Source organism: Macaca thibetana, chromosome 11 (genome assembly GCF_024542745.1).
Source record: "Macaca thibetana thibetana isolate TM-01 chromosome 11, ASM2454274v1, whole genome shotgun sequence".
NCBI classification, from domain to species: Eukaryota; Metazoa; Chordata; class Mammalia; order Primates; family Cercopithecidae; genus Macaca; species Macaca thibetana.
The window spans coordinates 98,691,149-98,712,317 of NC_065588.1; the positions used below are offsets into that span (position 1 = coordinate 98,691,149).

The 21,169-nt window shown below is 39.6% G+C and overlaps 1 protein-coding gene across 4 annotated transcripts in view; it reads right to left on the reverse strand.

Moving 5' to 3' along the window:
* The window catches only part of IGF1 (insulin like growth factor 1), an 83,170-nt gene that overhangs the window by 15,009 nt on the left and 46,992 nt on the right, over positions 1–21,169 (reverse strand). For 2 of the 4 annotated variants that reach the window (XM_050750244.1, XM_050750246.1), the window contains exons 3-4: positions 8,987–9,168; positions 7,411–7,462 (exon numbers count right to left, since the gene is read on the reverse strand). In XM_050750244.1, the coding sequence (XP_050606201.1) occupies positions 7,411–7,462; positions 8,987–9,168 (234 nt within the window). The remainder of the gene's footprint in view (positions 1–7,410; positions 7,463–8,986; positions 9,169–21,169) is intronic. The other 2 variants (XM_050750245.1, XM_050750247.1) reach the window with 1 other exon arrangement.

A 21,169-nucleotide genomic window follows, 5' to 3' on the forward strand; every position in this document is an offset into this window, starting at 1 on the left:
TCTGACATACAATTTAGGCTAGAGTTACTTAAACTGGTGTATGCAGTAACTCCTATTACAGTGTCCTTGGGAGATGTGAGGCCTAGGGTTTTTACTTTTTGGTGTCATTTCAAAGCAATAGTGATGAGTTCACAGGGTTAGGAGGAAAGGGTGTTGCCCTCTTTCACTCATTCCTTGTGTGTGTGACAAATCTGGGCAGAACATTCGAATGCTGTGTTCTGAATTTTCCTCCTCACTGACTTGAGAGAAATTCTGGAAGTTTGGAAGCCTCTCTTGAACTTTTAGGATGAACAAAATAACACTGTGACAAGTTAAATTGATTTGCATCTGTTTGAGGTTGACGGTAGCCTTCAGCATATAAAAGTAAACATGCAGAATGCCAGCCAGTACTATTCCAAGGCAGAGAATACCTCAATAACATTTTATGCATGCATACAGTTTTAAAAAAATCAGAATTGTGGCATTGTGCCAAAAGCACCTCTACCTTCATTATTATTTATAGAGAGACAAATCAGAGCATTCAGTAGTGACCTAGGTAAAACAATACTGACAAAGTAACAGTAATTATACTATGCATTTATTGATTCATTCATATTTTTTATTCCTTCTAGTCTTCCAGTGCCTCATGAGCTAGTCAAGCATGGCACATACTTGCACCACGACATAAACATTGCATACCCTCAACTCTACAATTGTCAGCTGATTGAGAACCTTACTCAACCCTCAACTTGCCATGGTCTTGCCCCTAATCCTTTGGAACTTTTGTCTTGCTATAATTGTGAACTAAAGCTGTGAAAATAGCACATCATATTTTCACAGATGGCAGGGCTAGTTGGTCTTCAATTACTTAACCTCTTGGTGCTGGCAAGACAGAAAACCCCAAGTGAATGTTTATACATTGTACAGAGAATTTTGTAGAAACTTTTGCCATGGATCCCAGCTTGGAAGCTTGGACCGTTTGGCTGGTTTCGGTTTGATGTAAAATTTCTTGGTCTTTCGCTAGTAACTTTGGAGTTATTTTATGAGACAAGAGTTGCCATCACACTCAGCTTTTCATAGATCTTGCTCTTAACATTTTATCTTCATATGGACATTTTGACCATGTCAGTTAGAGAAGCCCAGGAGGACAAGGTAATCCATTGCCATCTTTTTTCCAGAGTGATCACAACAGATGCCTACTCAAATAAATGAATGTTCCTTTATCTGACCTGATGGGCATGAAGGCATATGACAGACTGAATAGAGGAAGTTAGAGACTAATGGTTCAGACATGGGAAAGTGGTGTTTAATGGGTTTTGTCAATAACCCCAGTCCCTAATAGAAGAAGGGGCAGGGGATGATAGAAGGAAGATTGGCTGGATGCATTGACCTTCGGTTGTAATGGGTCAATAATTAGACCTAGAAGTTTCTCAAGTTGCAGATTGGTTCTATGGGAAAGTTACTGCGATCTATAGATAGGGATCTACAGAATCCTTCTGTGTATATTAGATGGAAAGTGGTCGAAGTCCCTGGATCCTTGAAAGATACCATAAAAAGAAAACCAACTTCTTTCCACCCCCCCAATAATGCCCCTTTATTTCCTGAATAATTTTTAATTTAGGATGAGAAACAGGCTTTTGAGAAGACAAAGGAATCCTGCAGTTTTTACTGAATGATGATTAGTTTTTACATAGGAATTTACCTTCACTGAAAGAAAAGCCAGGAAACTGTTCTCACTTATAGTTTTGGAAAGTATTTCCCCCCGAGCTCCCTAATGGGTGCAACAATGCTAGAACACAAAGGTGCACACAGACACACACACGTGCGGGCACAGACACACACACACACACGAAGAGGAGAATAGTCCCCTTCCCCTCAAAACTGTTTGCTATAGTTTATTACAGATTCTAAATTGCTGCCAAGGACATTTAGAATTAAAATCAGTTTGATGCACCTTTAGCATTCTTATTTCTAACCATCATACTACCACTTTTTAAAAAGTTAGCTTCTTGACCCTGGTTCTTAAAACTATAACCATACTAATTAATAAAATAAAGATGGGAATTTCCAAAATGTTTTCTAGCTCCTGTTACTTATCTAACAATAGGCAATGAGAGTTATAATTGAGTTCCTGGTATGGTAAGAACTTTTTTAGGGGCTCTCTGGAAAAATCAGACATGGACTCATAAACCTCTTGTCCCTTGTCTCTCATCATTTCCCTGCTGTTCTCAATCTCCATTTCTCTCTTCTGGAATTTAAACATAAGTTTATATTTTTAAATAATCTCTTTTGGTCACTGGATGAAAATGGGATGGCACTAAAGGCATTAAGGAGTCCCATTAAAGAAGGACCCTCAAATATGTGGGCATCAGGGAAAAGTTCTGATTCTAGTTAGGCCTTTGGGGATGATGGAAAAGCTGATTTTCACCTCGCAGGTCTGGAAGTTTAGTGGACCTGGAGAATTTTTGCTAACCTCAGCTACTCCCTCTTTAAAAATTGACCTGTCTTGCTTAGGCCAAAGGAATCAGTAACTGGGCTTTAAATACTGAGGTGAGCATACAAACTGGGTATTTCAAATCTCATAAAAAGGGATTTGGATTCTGCTTCATCTAAAACTATTAATCTTTTCATTGCTCCTGAAGGCTTCCCCTTTAACTAGAGACTATCAATGTTGCCCTTGGATTAAAAGTCAACTCTGTGTTATCTAGTGAATATTGCAAAAAAGCCCTACTCTTTTCCTATGGGCAAGTAAAAAGAATAGACCTCATCTTCCCCAGTGGATGTTAATGGACTTGAGACATTGCAGAATTTATTACCTAAGAAAACAATGTTTCTCTTTAGTGGGAGGGAGGTCTTCAAGGGATGGAGGTGAGAGAAGGGGAATTGCTCTTTGGGAGCTCATTTATTTGCCTCCTTTTCCACCCTTACATTCAAACAGTGCACACATTAGAAGCTGTGTGAGGTTTTGTTTGTTTTCAAGAGATGTTTGAAGAAAGATAAAATGCTTGTGAAAGGCACTGGATTGGCAGCCCTAGAAACGAAAGTGCCCCGGAAGCTGTGTGAGCCTGGAAATATCCTGCATTTCTATTTATTTTGGCAATTTTACTTAAAACTACCAAGAACTGGAGTTCATTCTACAATTAAATTTTCCCAAGGCACCATGAAATGAAAACACATATTACATTTAATTTTAACTAGTTGAGAAAAATGATGGTTTTCCGAAAGTTCATTATATGACCCGGAAACAGAAGCAATGGCTCTCACTTGGGACAGCCAAGCTACCCATTTAAGTTGGAATTATTCATAGAACCAGGGGTTCTCTGGGTTGGAATGTTTCTTAGGTCATTGAGTTCTCTTATTCTCCTACCACATGCTTGAAACTCTACTACCACATCATGGAAAAGGGTTGGCAAGCTTGGGCTTGAAGGTTTTGGTGACACAAGACTGGCTTCTACTTCAGGAGACCAACTTCTTTTTCACATAGCTCCAATTTTCAGAGGTAAGTAAAATAATGTTAACTAAAACTTTAATAATGCTTACTATGGGCTAGAGGCCTTTTTAAGCACTATAATATGTTTTTGAATATACACCTCCCACTCCTTGCACAGACACACACATGCACACTCTACACTCACACACATACACACACACACAATCTCAATAAACCCTCACAACTATATAAGGTAAATTCAGTTGTTACCCCTATTTAACAGATAAGGAAACTGAGGCACACATAAGTTACATGATTTGCCCAAAGCTACAACGCAAGTAAGAGCCAAGATTTGAACCCAGGTAATCTGAATCTACATTTTGTACTCTTAATGACTATATTTTATTATTTTTTTTGAGACAGAGTCTTACTCTGTCACCCAAGCTGGCATGCAGTGGCAGGATCTTGGCTCACTGCAACCTCTGCCTCCCAGGTTCAAGCAATTCTCATGCCTCAGCCTCCTGAGTAGCTAGGATTACAGGCGCGTGCCACCACACCCAGTTAATTTTTTTGTATTTTTAGTAGAGATGGAGTTTTGCTATGTTGCCCAGGCTAGTCTTGAACTCCTGAGCTCAGGCAATCTGCCTGCCTTGGCCTCCCAAAGTGCTAGGATTACAGACATGAGCCACTGTACCAAGCCTTAAAGACTATATTTTAGCATCTCCAATGCTTATAACTCTTGTTCATGCCTAGTACAGAGGTTTGCACATTGTAGTTGCTCAATAAAAAAATATTTTTCACCAATTTTATTTCAGGATGATTATTCCATATACATTCCAATTAGTTGTACACACAATTATCAATTTGCCCTAGGAAACAGTTGAAGTTGAAACACTGGAATTTTAAATGATTATTAATATTCTGCCTACTTCAAAGAAACATTAAGAGGAGTAACAGGTATATAACATTCACTATGAAATTCTTAGCCAGTTGCCACCTGTAGCAGTAGGTCCTTAAACAATTTCAATTTGGCCAGAGAAGGAAATTTCAAACATGCAAGACTTGTATAAATATAGCTCCTATGCCTTTCCTTTTTTACTCTGTACTTGCCTCACTGTCTTATGCAGGAGAATAAGGAATCATTTCATCTCAGCAGTGCCACTTGTTTTCATGGTATGTCTTTCTACCACTATTCATCAGCCTATGTCACTCATTTGTCCCACCCATCCACCCATCAGTCCATCCATCCATCCATCCAGCCAGCCAACATTACATGCCATGTATCACTAGACGCTTGGGTATTGACACTAGAAAGAAGGTAATGGAAAGATAATAATAGATTCTTTCTGTTTTCTTTGTTCATATTATTCAGTAATCACATGTAGGCATTCAAGATAATTGCTTTAGAGTTGATAAAACTCACTCCGAAAAGAACTGTCTTGTAGCACGTAGTTTGCTAGTTAAGCATTCTTTAACTAGAAAGTCTTTTCATTCTTCCTTCCCTCCTTTCCTTTCCTTCCTTCCTTCCTTCCTTCATTCCTTCCTTCCTTCCTTCCTTTCTTCCGTCCCTCCCACCCTCCCTCCCTCCTTCCTTCCTTCCCACCCTCCCTCCCTCCTTCCTTCCTTCCTTTTCCTCTCTCTCTTTGCCTTTGCTTTAGTTCTTCTTGAATAAAGTTTATGATTGGGTATAATTATAGTTTGTTCAAACCTTTCCACAGGACATGAATTCTTAGTTATTCAATGGAACTGTGGTCCCTTGAAGAGCCATCTGTGTTTATATGCTACTCTAAGGTGATGGTTGTAGTAGGAATTGGCCTCTGCCTGCAGCTGGTCCCAAAGCATGGATGTCTTAGCTGGAGAACTTAACATCTCCTAAATAAGGTGACTGGCCACTTGGGCTAAGGCACCAGCCTGGCTTCTCTCTGCTCTGATAAGCCAGGATCTACTTTGCAACCACAGCAGCAGTGGTTTGGCTCCCATGAGGGGCTTCGGCATGCTTTCAGTTCAACCTTTTCCTCCTGGATTAAGCCTTGAGCATGTCCATCATATTTAAGTAATCCTGGATTTTAGTGAACCACTAGAAAGGGTGATCCTGGAATAAAAAGCATGGCAGGGGCATGGAGGACCAGGCAGAAAGGAGGTTCCTTTATACCATGACATCTTCAAAATAGACTACCTGGATGAAATGCTTCACTTCTGGGTTAGTCATATTCTTACCCCAAAGTGTCATCATTTGTTTGCTTGAGAACTTCTGTCTTATACCCTTTCTCAGCTCTTCTAATTCGCAACTTGGAGGATGGCGAGACTTTTTGCTTTATTATCTATGAAAACCCCAATCCTACCAATTAAACCAAGGGATCTGAAGGAGAAGATCTCTAAAATCTGAATTCTGTGATTCTATTTAACTTGTCTTCACTCTCAGGGAAATCCAGCACTCTTGCTCTCATTCACTCCTTTTCTTCTGGTGAAAAAATATTAAATTAGTAATGACTTTACACAGCATTTCTGCCCTCTCTTTTCCTTCTGGAATTCTTTCTTAGTTGACCCACTTTGATTATGTGCTGTTGTCTGCTGGCCAGAAGAAGAGCAGCTTAGAACCCAAGCACATCGTTACCCACTTCAGGATCTCAGTGTCCTAGTCTTCAAGATAAGGTGATTGAACCAAATGATTTCTGAGGCCTCTTCCAGATCTAACATAGTATGTTCCCAGGGTTCTCATGGAGCAGAGACTCAGGATTTCAGATATAAAAATAGATCTGTGGTGGGGTGGTGGAGGGGAGTGTTTTCTAGGAGCTGTAATCAAAATGCAGTGGTTATCATCAGACATCAGAAGTCTTCTGTCACTGGCCGAATTGTGTCCAAATTCATGTGTTGAAGTCCTAACTCCCAGTACGTCAAAATATGACTGTATTTGGAGACAGAATCTTTACAGAGATAATTAAGTTAAAATGAGGTCAGTGGGGTGGGCCCAAATCCAATCTGGCTGGTGTCCTTTCACACAGAGGACATTTAGACACAGAGATATGTATGGAGGGAAGATGAAGTAAAGACATAGGGGGAGAAGAAGGAGGCCACCTACAAACCAAGGGGAGGAGCCCATGACAGAGCCTTCTCTAAGGCTCTTGCAAGTGCTGAGACTTTGATTTTCAACTTTCAACTCCCAGAACAATGAAAAAATCCATTTCTGTGGTTTAAACTACCCAGCCTATGATACTTTGTTATGGCAGCCCTAGCAAACTTATACATCTTTTATATCTGATTCCAAAGTGCAAAAAAGATGAAGAAAAGTGCAGTGACCTCTTCTCAAAAGTTACCTCACAGGGTTTTAGGCAATACCAGATGCCCTTTGGCCTAAACCCTGGACTTGACTAAGAAATACAGCCTCCAATGACGTTGCGGGAAAAGGGAATCTGGGAACTTCTATGACACAATTCAGTCTTGCTGAGCATTTGGGGCTAATATTTAACTCTGAACATATATTGACATAGGCAATTCTTCCGTAACAGATTCATACAAAATTTAAAAATGCATATAGAAGCCTTAATTTTTATTTGAATTCTTTAATTGTGTTTTAGAGGCAGAGAATAGTGTGTCTTTTTTGCCTCTTTTATAATCTTTATTCTTTTTTTCATTTTTGCCACTGTCTTTCTTTAGGCTTTCTAGGGCATTACATTTTTGTTTTCCATTTTCGCCATGTTTCTTAGCGACATTCTCTAAAAGGTTACTTCTATTTCCATCACATCATCATCTAGCTTCAGCAGGCCTACTTTTCTTCATTTCCTCTATTGCATTTTCTGCTTTTCATTCTTGCTGTCTGCTCCTCTCTCATCATCCTTGCCTCTGTCTGCTTAGTCCTCCTGTCCTCCATTTTCCTTTTTTGCCTCTGCATTCAGCATTTCTACTTCCAATCTCCCTCCTCTGCTCTTTCTTCTTTCCTCTGATCTGCAGACTTGCTTCTGTCCCCTCCTTCTGTTCCCCTCCTGGATGTGTCTTTGGCCCACCTTTCCTTCTCCTCTGAGACTTCGTGTTCTTGTTGGTAGATGGGGGCTGATACTGTAAACATCACAAAAATAATTGCATTGAGAACAAGTGGTTCCCATGGTGTCCCTGAAGACAGAGCCTTTGAATCAGTTCAGAATGCCCAGGCTCCATATGATGCAGGCGACAGCACTCGTGCTGGAGAGGGGTCTAGACCTCAGTCACAAGACCCACCATTCCAGAACTTTGGGACGCATCTCTTGACACCTACCCCCTCCCCATTTAGAAACCAAGAGGCGCTGGGTCACCTGGGAAGAGAAAGAATGAATCTGCCTTTGCCCCAGCAAGCACACTTTCCTGCCACATTCACCTAAAAGTCTTTTCTGAGATCCTTGCTTCCTGCCTGGCCAGTGGCTACTGTGTTCTGTGTGTGTTGGGTCTTGCCCAGTCCCCTTCCATCCTTCAGAGGGACTCCCTGGGGTCACATCTCCAATAAGCCACCATGGTCCTCTTCCAGCCTCAGCTGAGGTTTAAGACCAGGAAGCAGCGAAGGTGTCATTGTGAACTTCTTGATCTGTCATCTTGTGCTTTTGCACAGTATTATTAGTTCTAGCTCCAAAGATTAAAACCACATGTTGGCATTTCTTTTTTCAGCAGAGTCGCCAAAAGACTGAAATGAGAGCTATTTCTTTCCTTACTCAACTTTCTTGCCTTCTCTTTTTCCTCCTTTACCTTCTCTTTAGTTCGTATTCTTTCTACTTAATGGCTAAAATTTTAATCTCTTATATTCATTTGTTCATTCATTCACTCATTCAAGAAAAATCGATCAAGTGACTAAATGTGCATTGGATGTTTTATGTACTTCTGATGGCATAGATGGTACCTCTGAGGTTTGTTTACAGTCTAGCTCTTAGGAAATGATGCCTGCAGATTTTGATCATTACAAACTTCTAGGCATTCTTATAGCCAAACAGAAATTTCTATTTTTAATGTTTCTTGTTTAATTATGTTTGCTACTAAATATGAATTTTGAATAGTTCCCATTAGCCTTTTATTTTCTTTGCAAGATTACAGAATCTCAGAACTTGAAAGGTTACAAGCTTTGTTATTAAGTACAATTATGACCGACATTAACGATGATCCAACAATTACTTCATGCAGGCATGTGTAAAGCATCTCAAAATATATGCACGAGCTACTTAATTTTGACAACCAACTGATGTGGTAGATATTATTATTATCCCAATGTTACTGATGAAACTGAGGCTTGGATATGTTACATTATTTGGCAAAAGCTCTCAGCTGGTGTATGGGAAAGCCAGGACTTCACTTTTGTCTGATACCAAAGCCCATGTTTGTTTAGCCACTGTTTTGTTACATCTTCCAATCATCACATCGTCCCTAGCAGTGGAAGGGGAAATTTGCAATGCAGAGTGACCAAAGCGATGAGGACATGAGGACGTAATCCATCCCTTTGGTGCAAATGAGCTTTTTTGACTTGTAAGCCAGGAGACTATGGGGCAGGGTTTCTGCTTGGCCCACCCACATGCACAAGAGAGACCACTTGAGGATGGGTGGATCCCACCCAGGTGGGCTTACCTTCTGGGTCTTGGGCATGTCGGTGTGGCGCTGGGCACGGACAGAGCGGGCTGACTTGGCAGGCTTGAGGGGTGCGCAATACATCTCCAGCCTTCTCAGATCACAGCTCCGGAAGCAGCACTCATCCACGATGCCTGTCTGAGGTGCCCTCCGACTGCTGGAGCCATACCCTGTGGGCTTGTCTGTACAAATCAAACAGAGTGGCCTTATGTTAGGGTGGAATCTGTTTTCTTCAGTCTTCCACCCAGCTCCTGCCTCTCCCCACATCTAGTTAACCTACGTACTCTGCAAAGTCTCAACCTCTTCTTGAAACTTCCCCAATGATTCCTGACCCCGCGGATCTTTCTGAATGTCAGTATGTCTCTGGGAGTCTGTACCACATTCATTAGCACTAACTCATTCACCACGCTATTTGTGGTAATTCTCCCCAAGTTTTGCAACCTGTAGGCAAGGATCTTGTCTATGCCCAATCCTACTCTTTTCTTATATATTGGCTCAGAGGATGATAGAAATATTAAAAGAAGACCGTGCATTGTTTTCTTAATCTTGTTGGCAACTCTGCATTGTTTTTATAAGCAGGACAGCTCACATGTTTGCCTTTTTGTTTAACTGCTTTGACTACATAGTCAGGTTGAACATCAAGGAGGTTTTAAGTTTGGAAAGGGCTCCTCATTTTACTAATGTGAAAACTGAGACACACAGGTGGCAAAGACTTGCTCAAGGTCATTCATGCAGTAAATCGTGGAGTCAAGATGCAAACTCAGATCTACTTGCTGCAAAGCCCAAGTGCCTCATTGAGGAGCCCAAGAGAACTCTTATATGACTCTGGAAAAGTCACTAAGCTCTCTGGGCCTCAGTTCGCCCATTTATATAATGGAGTTAGTAATATCTCCCTTGTAAGAATTATTTGAAGATTAAATGAAATCAAGTATGAATAATGCACAGCACAGCACCTGACATATAGTGTAGGTCCTAAATAAATCATAGCCAGCTTTCTATGAGCACCGTTTCCAGGGTCCTATGTGGTTTGTGGAGAAGCATTGTCACTATTGACCATATACAGAAGTCTTGGGACTTGAAACTAATTACAATACCAATCTAGTAGGGCTCCTGCTCTTATCACCCCAAGAGACCAGAACAATGAATTCTATTTCTTATCGAGTAACCACCAAACTGAAACAGTGAACAAAATGTCCATCTTTCATGTGATTCTGTTCTAGCTCAGGCAAGGGCAGAGGAAAAGAAACTTGCTTTTTCTTCTCTTCCCTTATCTCTGCTGGTCTTCTCCATGGATGCTCAGGCTTTATGGAAGACATTTTATAAATCACAGGCACAGAAGAATCCAATTAATTAATCTGACATGTATTCAATCTTAATTCCTGACAGAAGAAAACATTATGTTTTAAATCACAAGTCTATGTTTTTGTAATAATGACACCATTACTTGAGGATAGGGTTTTGAAAGTCAGAATCCTCATGTATTTTGCACTCCCTCATTGGGGGAGATCAGGCCCATGGTAATGGCCTGCTACCAAACCAGTTTGGCTGCCTCCCTGCTGGAAGGGCCAGCATTCATGGCATCCACTAAGAACCCAAATGCTTTCCTGATGCTTGGCACAGGACCCTGGTGGCTGCTTCCTCCCGTAAGGCAGGTTTATTGTCATTCTTAGGGCAGCTGGAGGTAGTAACTCAGTGAGGGTTCATTTGTGGTCTTTCTGGGCGGGGTCTGCTGTGCAGCTCTCGGAGCAGACCCTGTGGGGTCTCGATGGCTGTGGCATTTGGGAGGGATTGGGCCCTGGCAAGCCGCGCCTCAGTGGGTCCCCTGAGCAATGTAAACAATGTTTTTTTGTTTTTTTGTTTTTATAATCTTTTCCTGGAACTATAAATTAGAGGAAAGACACAAATGGGCTTACATGGTCCTTTGTAATCCGCAAAGGACTTCTACATACTTTTTGCTAAGTGGCTAGCCAGTAAAGCACAGCTGATACCCTTTGGCTTCTCTCTTGGGGGTGGGGAGGAAGGAAAAGGTGACTTGGCCTATTTTGTGATCATTGTATCTTTTGTCCATTACAGGTAATGATTGCCCTTTGTTGAAACTATAAATTTCTTAATGGGATGTAATTGGGATTCGTTTGTTGATTATGAAATAGTAACTTGGTATTTGGGGGTGGGCTGGTAGGAGGAGCTCCAGAAACTTTCAAGGTTAGCCACCTCAGAAACAACTGATTTCAAAATTCATGGTTAGCCTTTGAAGACAGACAAGGGCAGGCTTTGGGATTCCAGGACCTATTTAGTATTTCCCTTTCAAACTCCTCTAACTTTCAAGCTCCTCCGAGGTCCCACATGTGTTGGAGCTCCTTGTCTGCTATAAGAGGAAGACACTAACCTTCATCTTGGGATGGCAGAGATCATTTCTATGATTGTATATTCGCTTCTTGGTGACTATAAACAACCATGAAACTCACCACATGTCTATTTCCTCTTGTAAAATAGAAAGTCATCATCATCACAGAAAAACAAAAACAAAAACAAAAACAAACCAGGAAATACCAGGTATCTGGTTTATCACCTTGCTTAAATGAGCTCAGAGTTTGACATGACTCAGTCAAACTCTGAGCTCATCTAACTCTGAGCTCATGCTTTTTAGTCTGTAGATCGATGGGTTTAGGTACAGAGAATTTTAGGACTTTTCTGCAGTGTTCCATAGAGAAAGTTGATCTTTTGTTCTACGTTTGTTTTTTTAAAAAATATTGTTGAAATAGTGGTATACAGACTTAGATTTTGCCATAAATATAATTACCAATTATCTCTAGTGGCCACAGTCCTAGAGAGATGTTTTTCTTTGTCTCCTCATAATGTCTACAATGGACTTATTGTACGTCATTGGGAATATATGAATATAACAAGTGTTTACCTATTGCCTTTTGAAGTTTAATTCATCCTTTGAAGTGCCCTGTAAGCTTGATTTCTTCTGGCTCTACATCAAAATATTTAACAAACAAAAATCTCATTTCTCACCAATTGAAAGATCACAGTTGAAGGTCAAAGTTTTGTTCCATATCTTCAAATGCTACATATTGTTTCTTTTCCCAGAACCACAATAAAGATATTTGCTGCTATGGTCTACAACTAGAAGCCTGATACAATGTAATTTATTAGAAAGGTAATAAAACAATTTGCTTCAGTATTTGACATTTTCCTATTTGAGATAAATAGTTATTTTTAATGACTTCTAAATTATAACTATTGTCATTTTGACTAATTTTTAAATGAGATAGAACTAATTGTTCTATCTTTGCCTTGAGAAACTCTTCATTAGGTGCTGTATAATTCTGTTCCAGTGGGCAGAATCAGAGCTGGTAGGTGAATGAAAAACAAATATTGGCTTAATATAAGAAAAGCATTCCTAACAATTTGAATTTACAAGTGTTAGATGTGGGACAGATTTCAGTGAAAAGTAATGAACTCCCCATTGCAGGGAACAGTTCAGTAAAGGCTGTAATAAACGTCTGTCAGAGATCCTAGCAGAAGATTCCTATGTTGAACACAGTGGATGACTGCTATGGTCTTTTCTATTCCAGACATTCCATAACAAGTGAAGAGATGAAGGAGAAAACTGGCTTGGGCCCAATATTCAGTATGGTTGGAAACCACTTCAAGAAAGAGGTTCAAATATATTCTAATGTAGAAGGTGAAAAGTTGTTTTCTATCTATTTGAAGTTCCCCAAGATGCTCTAAACACTTTTTAATTGTCCTTACTCGATGCTACAAAAAAAAAAAAAAAAAAAAAAAAAAAAAAAAAAAAAAAAAGACAGGTGCGTATAGTCCCTTCTACACAGCAAGGTGTGGTCCAAGAGTTCTGTTGTACCGGCGTGATGAAGTGTTCATGCACTTACTCAACTGTTAGAATGAATAGGCATGTACAACGTGCCACATAATTTTTCTTGCTGACAAAGTCTTGACATTGAAAATTTATATATTTATATATTTATTTTGTCAGTTTGCTTCAAAGGTTTCATAGCATATGGACCAAAGATTGCTTACCAGACAAGTTGGCCACCACCTAACCTAGACTTTGACTCCTCCATGAGTAGACATAATGTTTAGTTACAATGTACTGCTGTATCTTAAAAGTTGGCCAACAGACAGAATTCCAATGGTTAAACAGCTGGCTTCTATAATAACAGCACTTCCCTTTAAATAATGCATGGTCAGGGGAGTAATTCAATAATCTTCAGGGCAAACTTGCTAGTTACAAGGGTTTGGGGCAGAACTGTGGCATCATCAAAACCACACCAATTAGCTGAGTCTCACATTTTGTCATGGATGCAAGCAACTCGCTCCCCTCCATCTCTGAAGGGAAATGTGTAATGCTGAGATTTAACTGGGGTCATCACTTCTAGAACAAAGGACTCCGGTCGTTCATCACTGGTAAAAATGGTACTACCTCCTCTACTGATGCTGCCTAAGTTTGTGTTTCTTATAGATTTCTGGGAATGCAGTTGACACAATGTATTCAGCTTTAATTTCCTTTGAAAATTCCCATCTTGCTTGTTTTATTTTAACTATTTCAACTCTATCATTGGAAAGGGAAGACATTGATTTGAAGAGTCAGTATTTAAATAATAAAAAATGCAAACATTTTCGAGTTGGGATGCAACTAGTTCTTAAGATATACATTTGTTATTCTTTGATTTCTAAGGAATAAAACTATTCTTTAGAAATTTGCTAACAGGAAGAGTTTCCAAAGTTGATCACTTTTTTTTTTTTTTGAAAGGAGGAAAAAAGAGGTAAGACAATTAACTTGGATTTTAAGGGCTATTTCTAGAAAATGCTAAATTATGTGTCTGATAAAAAACACAAATGAAATTATTAGCTAATAAGAAATGAATCTGCATTTCACTTAGATTAACTAAGGATTGATTACACAACCAAATATTACAGTTCAGATCTGAAGAATCTGGAAACTTAGGTTTTTCACACCAGTTATTTATTTCAGAACTCCAGACACATTGCCAATTTAGAATAACTTGGAACGGTTAGTTTTTTAGGGCGAGATTTTCTCCCTGGGCTGCCTTATTTAATATAAATTCACTTGGTTTGCATTATTTTGTGTGGGATACCAGTAAGGAAATTGTATAAGATATGAATAATCTTAAAGTAGTCTTCACTTTAGCATTTTAATTACTATTTTCATTTGTGGAAAAGGGAGAATCACCTCCCAATATTTCCTACATCTCTGATGGCTTTATAAGGAAAACTTGAGTCCTTTCATAAATTTCTAATATAAGGAAAATTGTGATTATATTATTACCAAGACCCCAATGTAATACATTGAATGGTTGATAATTCCAGAATTCATAGGATTTGCATTTACTTTAAAAGCTTTTGACAGTCAATATTTTGCCTTTAAATTTTTTTCTATTGAAATCGCAACTTGAATTAAAGTAGTTATTGAGTTATACATTGTCATGTGCTTAGTAGAGATATGGAAAGAAGCTTTTAATACTGTCAACTGGCCACATCTTTTTACATTTAGAATAACATGAGTATGTACACACATATACTCAAACACATATTAGGGAATTACTGTGGTATCAAAGCTGCTGTAAAACACTTTGAAATTAGGATTTTTTAAAAAAAAGATTTTCTAATATATCTATTGCCTGCCTTATACTTTGCTAGAAGACCCTGTACATTTCTGCTTTTCTGTGGAAGGATCTTTCCAAGTAAGACTGACCTTTGGCATCTGTAAAAGTGAACACTGAGAAAATGTTCTCTTTTCTATGAACTGCATGTCATAAACTTTTCTCGAAAACCTATCAAATTTAGGCATCGATTTCACTTTTGGCCTGTGTTAATTTTTAATTGCCAGTGTTTGCTGTCTCACTACCTCTCAATTGGACGAGGTCATCTTTTTCTAGGAATTATGGCTCTCTATGACCTGCCCCCACCCTCACTACTCAGCAACTTTTTCTCAGCTACTAAATCCCCATAACCCAAAAGACGAAAGTGTTCTGTTACCCAATGAAGTCAATGTCTTTGTTTCTCTGAGTCTAAAAGGAATGAAGCAGAGTTCTATGGGACTGCCCCTTTGTTGAGAGCCTCCTCTCTTTTGGAAACCCAAGTCAAGAGCAGGTGTGAAAAGAGTGCTATTCAGCTCACCTTGGTTTCCAAGGCCAGGAAGCTAAAGTACAAGTCCTGGGGGCAATAACAGCAAGAGATTCAAAGCAGAAACATTACTGTTTTAGGACTCTTTGGAGAAATGGGCAGACAGAGTGGGAAGCAACATGATGTATTACTTTAGCCTGATACAATGCCCTGGAGGATGAGCGTCTTGCCAGGACAGCACAATTTACTAGCTTAGGTCTGATTCCAGGGCTTGGAGGAGATAGATGTAGCCAACAAAATTATACTTTGGCAAGAGAAATGCTTTGCTGGACAGAAAAATGTTGTCCTAAGGGAATGGTTTGGTTTATCAACGTCTAAGGTGAAAGATAATCAAATGCCAAGAGGTCATTTTTATGTTTGAATTATTTCAGTGGGGCCTGCTATATAAGTTAGCTACCATTTTCTAGTTACATTGTTTGTATTATTTAGAACATATTACAGAATTTGAGTATGATCTGCCTCTGACATCTGTCATACCAATGACAGAAGCAATATGTGAAGTGGCTAAAAGCACAAGTTTTGGAACCAGACAGTCTGGATTCTACCACTTTTTTACTATTAAGCTTTGATTTGGCAAAGCACTCAGTCATCTAAGATTCGGGTACTCATATGTAAAATGGATATATAAGAGTACCTCCCAGGACCCGTGTGAAGATTAAGTAAGAATGTATGCAAAGTGTTTTGCACAGTGGCTGGTGTATGGTAAACTATATAAATGTTAACTATTATTATTATGGTGTTGAGTTGGTTAACATAGCTAGTTAGGCAGGTATCCTCTTTCTCCATTAATCTTAAAAATGCATCCTTTCCAAAGTTTGGCTGAAGCAGATGGCCTTTCTAGATTTTGTTGTTCACTAAAGTAAATGAATAGCTGTTCTTTTGAAAGAATGTTCAAACTTTCTGTTGTATAGACTGGTCTGAATAGTTTTAATCTAGAATAGACACTATGAGAATGAATCTTTCAATCATGTCAAATAAGGCATATGGGCTTATCTTGACCCCTTGTTACCTTTGATTTGTCCCAAATAATCCACTGGTTAAAATCATTGACTTTTTGGTATTTATATCAATGCTTCTTATTTCAAAACAATGCTGCAAGGCCTGGGATGAATGTGGTGAAACACACGGTCAGAATGGTTTCCCAATCACTTTCATCCAGCATAGTATTTCTCTCACCTCTGTCTACTTCGTGCCTCATCTCATTCTGTTCTCTTCTTTTTCTATTTCCTTTCCTCTCCTGCTACTGACAGCCTTTGACATTCTTTTTATTCACTGATGTACTTTTGAGCAAGGCTTATGCCACTGTGGAGTTTATGGTAGGCTAGGTATTAGCATTTCATTTCCTCCCTGGAATGACTGAAAACCAGGGCTCCCTCTCCTGCCAGCCATGCTTTGGGAATAAACAGTTACCCGGTATACAATATCACCAGGCCCGCTTAATCACTACTCCATCTTGGACCCATGCCTGAATGAGATGAAAACAGACAGCCAGAGAAGGAATAAGAAGGGATGTTGAGGAATCGCATACATGGGCCTTAGCTATCTCATTGTTTTTTTTTTTTAGAAAGACTGACAAAAACTGTAAGCTGAGACTGGCTCCAGCCTGGAGATTGTAGCTATGCCACCAGCATTATCTCCTGTACTTACACTCTTATTGTTATTTTACTCTTTCAGATGTGGGAAGAGAGGCCTTGTAACAAAATGTAAGGCATTTGTGAGTAGAGGGTAACGCCCTCTTTCTGGTGCCACAGAAAGATGAATCAGCCAAAGGGATATTAAAACACATTCTCTTTATTTTTAGTTTCTCTCTAAAGTCTTTCATTTCATTTTTTCTTTGCAACTTGGCACCTGCCCTCTGTTCTCAGGGGCCCTGATCCCCATTAGTCTCCTCACTCAGGGATCTGTTTTTTGCTCAGGGCACTTCTGGACATTGTCCCAGGGGTGGGAGTGATATGGTCAGGATGGCAGGTGAAGGGGTGGTGGCTGCCAGGGAAGTCTGGCATGTCTGGAGGGAGAGTGTTGGGAGGTGGAGGCTCCTTAAAGAGAGGCATCCGGGCCTGCATCAGGGAGTAAACTGTTGGAAGACAGCCTCCACAGCAGCAGAAGCAGCCCTTGGCACTGTCGCAGAGAAGGGAGCAGCCAGAGTCAGCGACAGATTGAACACAGGAGAGAGGGAGGGAGGGAGGGCGAGTGGGAGGAGATGGTATGGTGTTACATGATATAAATAACTGCATGGTGCAGACTTGAGTGCCAGTTGGGTTGTGTGTGATGTCCCTTTCATGCTGGTGTATCAACAGTGTTGTTCTTGGATTGAGAGGTCCTGGGGAATGTTTCTATAGCACCTAGCACAGTGCCATATGCAGAGAGGGAATAAAAACAAGGCAATATGGTATATTGAAAACAACATTGGATTACAGCCCCAAATCCTCTGTGTGGATGCACAAGTCACCTAAATTCTCTGAGATTCAGTTTCTCATGTAAACAACCAAATGTACTAGATAATATCAAGCACCCCTTCTAAAAAGATGACCCTAAATATCCAGATGGTCATGCACTACCCAATTTGTAATCAATAATGTGTGTGTGTGTATATATATATAATATATATGGCATATTAATGTTTGTGTGTATATATATATGGCATATTAATGTTTCTCGATAATAATAGGGGAGTACAGTAGTGAAGAGAAGTTTGATGAGAAAACCAAGAGTTTCCTCTTCGTTCGATTTAATTTTGGATGTAAACAAGATTTATAAGCTGAATTTAAGGAAAGCAGATATTGGTGTTGAGTTTGATGAAGGAAAATGTCTAATTTGGAGTTAGGCTTGAGTAGGGGAAGGTGACAAGTCCATCTATGTGGATTGCAGAAGCCAGCTTAAGGTAGGGCACAAAGAGCCCTTAAGAGAGTCATTTGCTGGAGCTGTTGAAGCAGGTGATAGAATCAAACTATACTTTGAAAACCGGAGTCCTAAGGAAAGAGAGATGGCCCTCACTTCTGTGGGCATCCAGAAATGAGAATTAGTATGAGAAGAGTCTTTCTAACAATCCTTGGGCATGGCCTTTTACTTTTATTCTTCACAAAGCCGCATCTTCATAAGGTAAGCAAATGACTCTTTCTGCCCTAGGAGGACTATTAATATTGTTGACCAGATTGCTTAATTTCCTAGTGTTCAACATAGACCAGTGTTTTATTTCACTAATTTCCTTGGTGTCTGTCAATGGTACATGAATTCTCTGTGTGATATTCACTTATTTTCAGGTGGACAGATGCATAGTTTCCTTGGAAAGGTCTAGCCATAACTACATGTTATCTTTGGTAATATGAATGGGCTTCCAGACAGGACATCATCTATGCCATTGGTATCCAACATCTGCCCAGAATATAAAATCAGAAGATAAAGATTAAACATAGTTTTTCAAATGCCATCCTCTTTTTTTTTTGGTAAAATAAATTACTGCTAAGGTCAGTAAAATTTAAAAGTCTATACGAAGAGTGCTCAAGCATGTTGTGGTATTATTTTTTCAAAGTGCCAAGCAAGTATGCAGACTGAGGCTGAATGGTTCATTTAGGGTGTCAAGTATGCAGACTGAGGCTGAATGGTTCATTTAGGGTGTGATTATATTATTTCAGGAGATTTCAGATAAAATCTGGACTCATCAGACCATTATTTCTTTTCTTTCTGCAGGATTTTGCTTCTATTATTTCTCTCCCTTTTATTCTTAATATGTTATTGCTTAAACATGACTGTGAAACTTTAAGTGCCTTCCTTAAATTATTGTATTTTAGAATGCCATATATCTTAGGATATTGTAGCAAACTCAAGGCCAACTGAAGAAGTTCTTAGTAATATTCTGGCCTTCACTGAGCCTGTTTTTTAGCCATTACACTCCTCCCAGTCCCCTCCCCCCGAAAACTATTTTTCTGAATTGAAAAAATGAACTATGCATAAGGAAAAAGAGAGAGGTGTGGTTAAGTTACAGTTTTTCTCCAAGCTAAATCATGTTCTCATCTTTATTTCATCTGGGACCAACATCATGCCCAGATTCCCAAACCTCCTTAAATGCTTTTTAACAAATATAATTATCCATCGAGAAAAATCTCTGATTTGTTTTACCGAATTCAGCAAAGAGAAATATTCTTAGCTTATGATATTGGCAGGAGAAATCATACTCTTTCTTATTTTTCTTTTTTCTTACATACTCAAACATGCTGTGAATGGCCACATCACTCTGCTTTGGGATCCACTCTGAGGCAATGGCCTTTTGGCCTTCTGGCCAACTGCTCACTTCTGTGAATTTCCTTTCTGAGAACTGGAGACTGTTGCCCCAGAAGTCATTTTCCAATTTATCACAGAACCTATCCATGGTTACAGAATTAGTTGGCCTCCTTGAGAATACGCAATGTGAGACCTAATGTGACACACAGCTGGGGAAGCTCCTTTGGTGCAGGGACACTGGGCCAGGATAACTGCTTGTGGGCCATTTTATTTCCCTGGACACTTGCCTTCTGTCTGCTGTCTTTGTCTCACATCTGGGTTTGAGAAAGCTGTGTGGAGGCATCACTTATGCCAATACTTAGGCATAAGTAACTCTGCCCCGCTCTAGCAGAAGTGAGGGCCTAAGTTCAGGATTTAAACATTCCTTTCTGATACATAGTCTTTCAACAGGGCAGACTCCATTCTCTCTTCTCAGCTTTCCTGTCAAGTACCTGCTACTTTGTAACCCCAATGGGAAGCCTCTTCCCCTTGGGGAAAAAGGAGAATATCAAAATCCACTGACCTCTTGCTGGGTATGGTCTTTTTAATCTCCACTATGTTAACTGAATGCCTATTTATATAAAAGCTACATTTAAAAACCTTTAGGCTGATAAATGAAATGACCCTCAAGGTGTTGTAGCAGCTTCCATATGATAAGGATAGGAGGAAAGAAGTGAAGCTTTTGACTCTGAGCAGTAGGAATTCTGATAAGAGAATGTAGACAGAGTTACACACATCCTTATAACTGAACTGTACGTTCAAGTCATTGAAGATGACTTAAGAAAAAGAATTTTAGTAAAAAGCGGACTGCTGGTTCAGGAATATTTTAATCTGCTTCTAAAGACTTGCTAATTTATTTTTCTTCTCGAACAACTTGTTCATCTTCTCCTCATCTCTCTTCCTTGCTCTGGTTCAGGAAGACACTCTGGTAAAAGTCACTTATGAAGTCCTAGCCTCCTCATGTCTTCTCATCAAGCCAGTGCTCCCACGGTCCACTGAGATCTGCCTTTGGCAGTCATTTCCCTCAGTTGGACTCCAAGCCATCATAAATTCTTCGCATTTTTCAGAACATCTGTGCCTTCTTTTGCCACATCTTTTTTCTTGGTACTCAACAGGTCACAAATCACCCTATACTTCTCTTTCCAGGCTGTTGATGTCTTAATACTCTCTTTTCAAACCAAATTCCTCTCTTGTGTCTGGCTATGGCTCTTGGCTCCCCAGCCTTCTCATCTCCCCCATCTGGGTTAGTCATCTGTGGCATCACCAAGGGGTCTCTTTCTCTTAGCCTTCTATCTGACCTGAACTTTTGCATTTCTCTAAATGTCAGAGTGACTACACATACCACATTACTAGGCTGGAAGCTTAGTTAAGTTCTCTAATGTGATTTAAACACAGGAGTGCAGAAAACACTTCCATGGAAGCATGAACGCCTGAGAAGACTCAAACTTAGAGGATACTAGTTAGCTACTGAGACAGAAGGCACTATAACAAGACCCAAAGATATAATCAAATGAAGTTGAAAACTATTCCATTAAACACAAGTTTCTCCTTGACATTTAGAAAAACCAGGGCCTTTGCAATGGTACATTACCAATAGCTTCCCTTTATAGAGTGCTTCCTACTAAGCTACTATAGTAAATATTACTTTTCTTGTCTTATTTACCCATGTGCAGTATCTACATGGAGTCAGCATTATTACTACATCCATTTTACATTTTAGAAAGCTGAGGCTTAGCAAGGTTAAGTAACTTGACC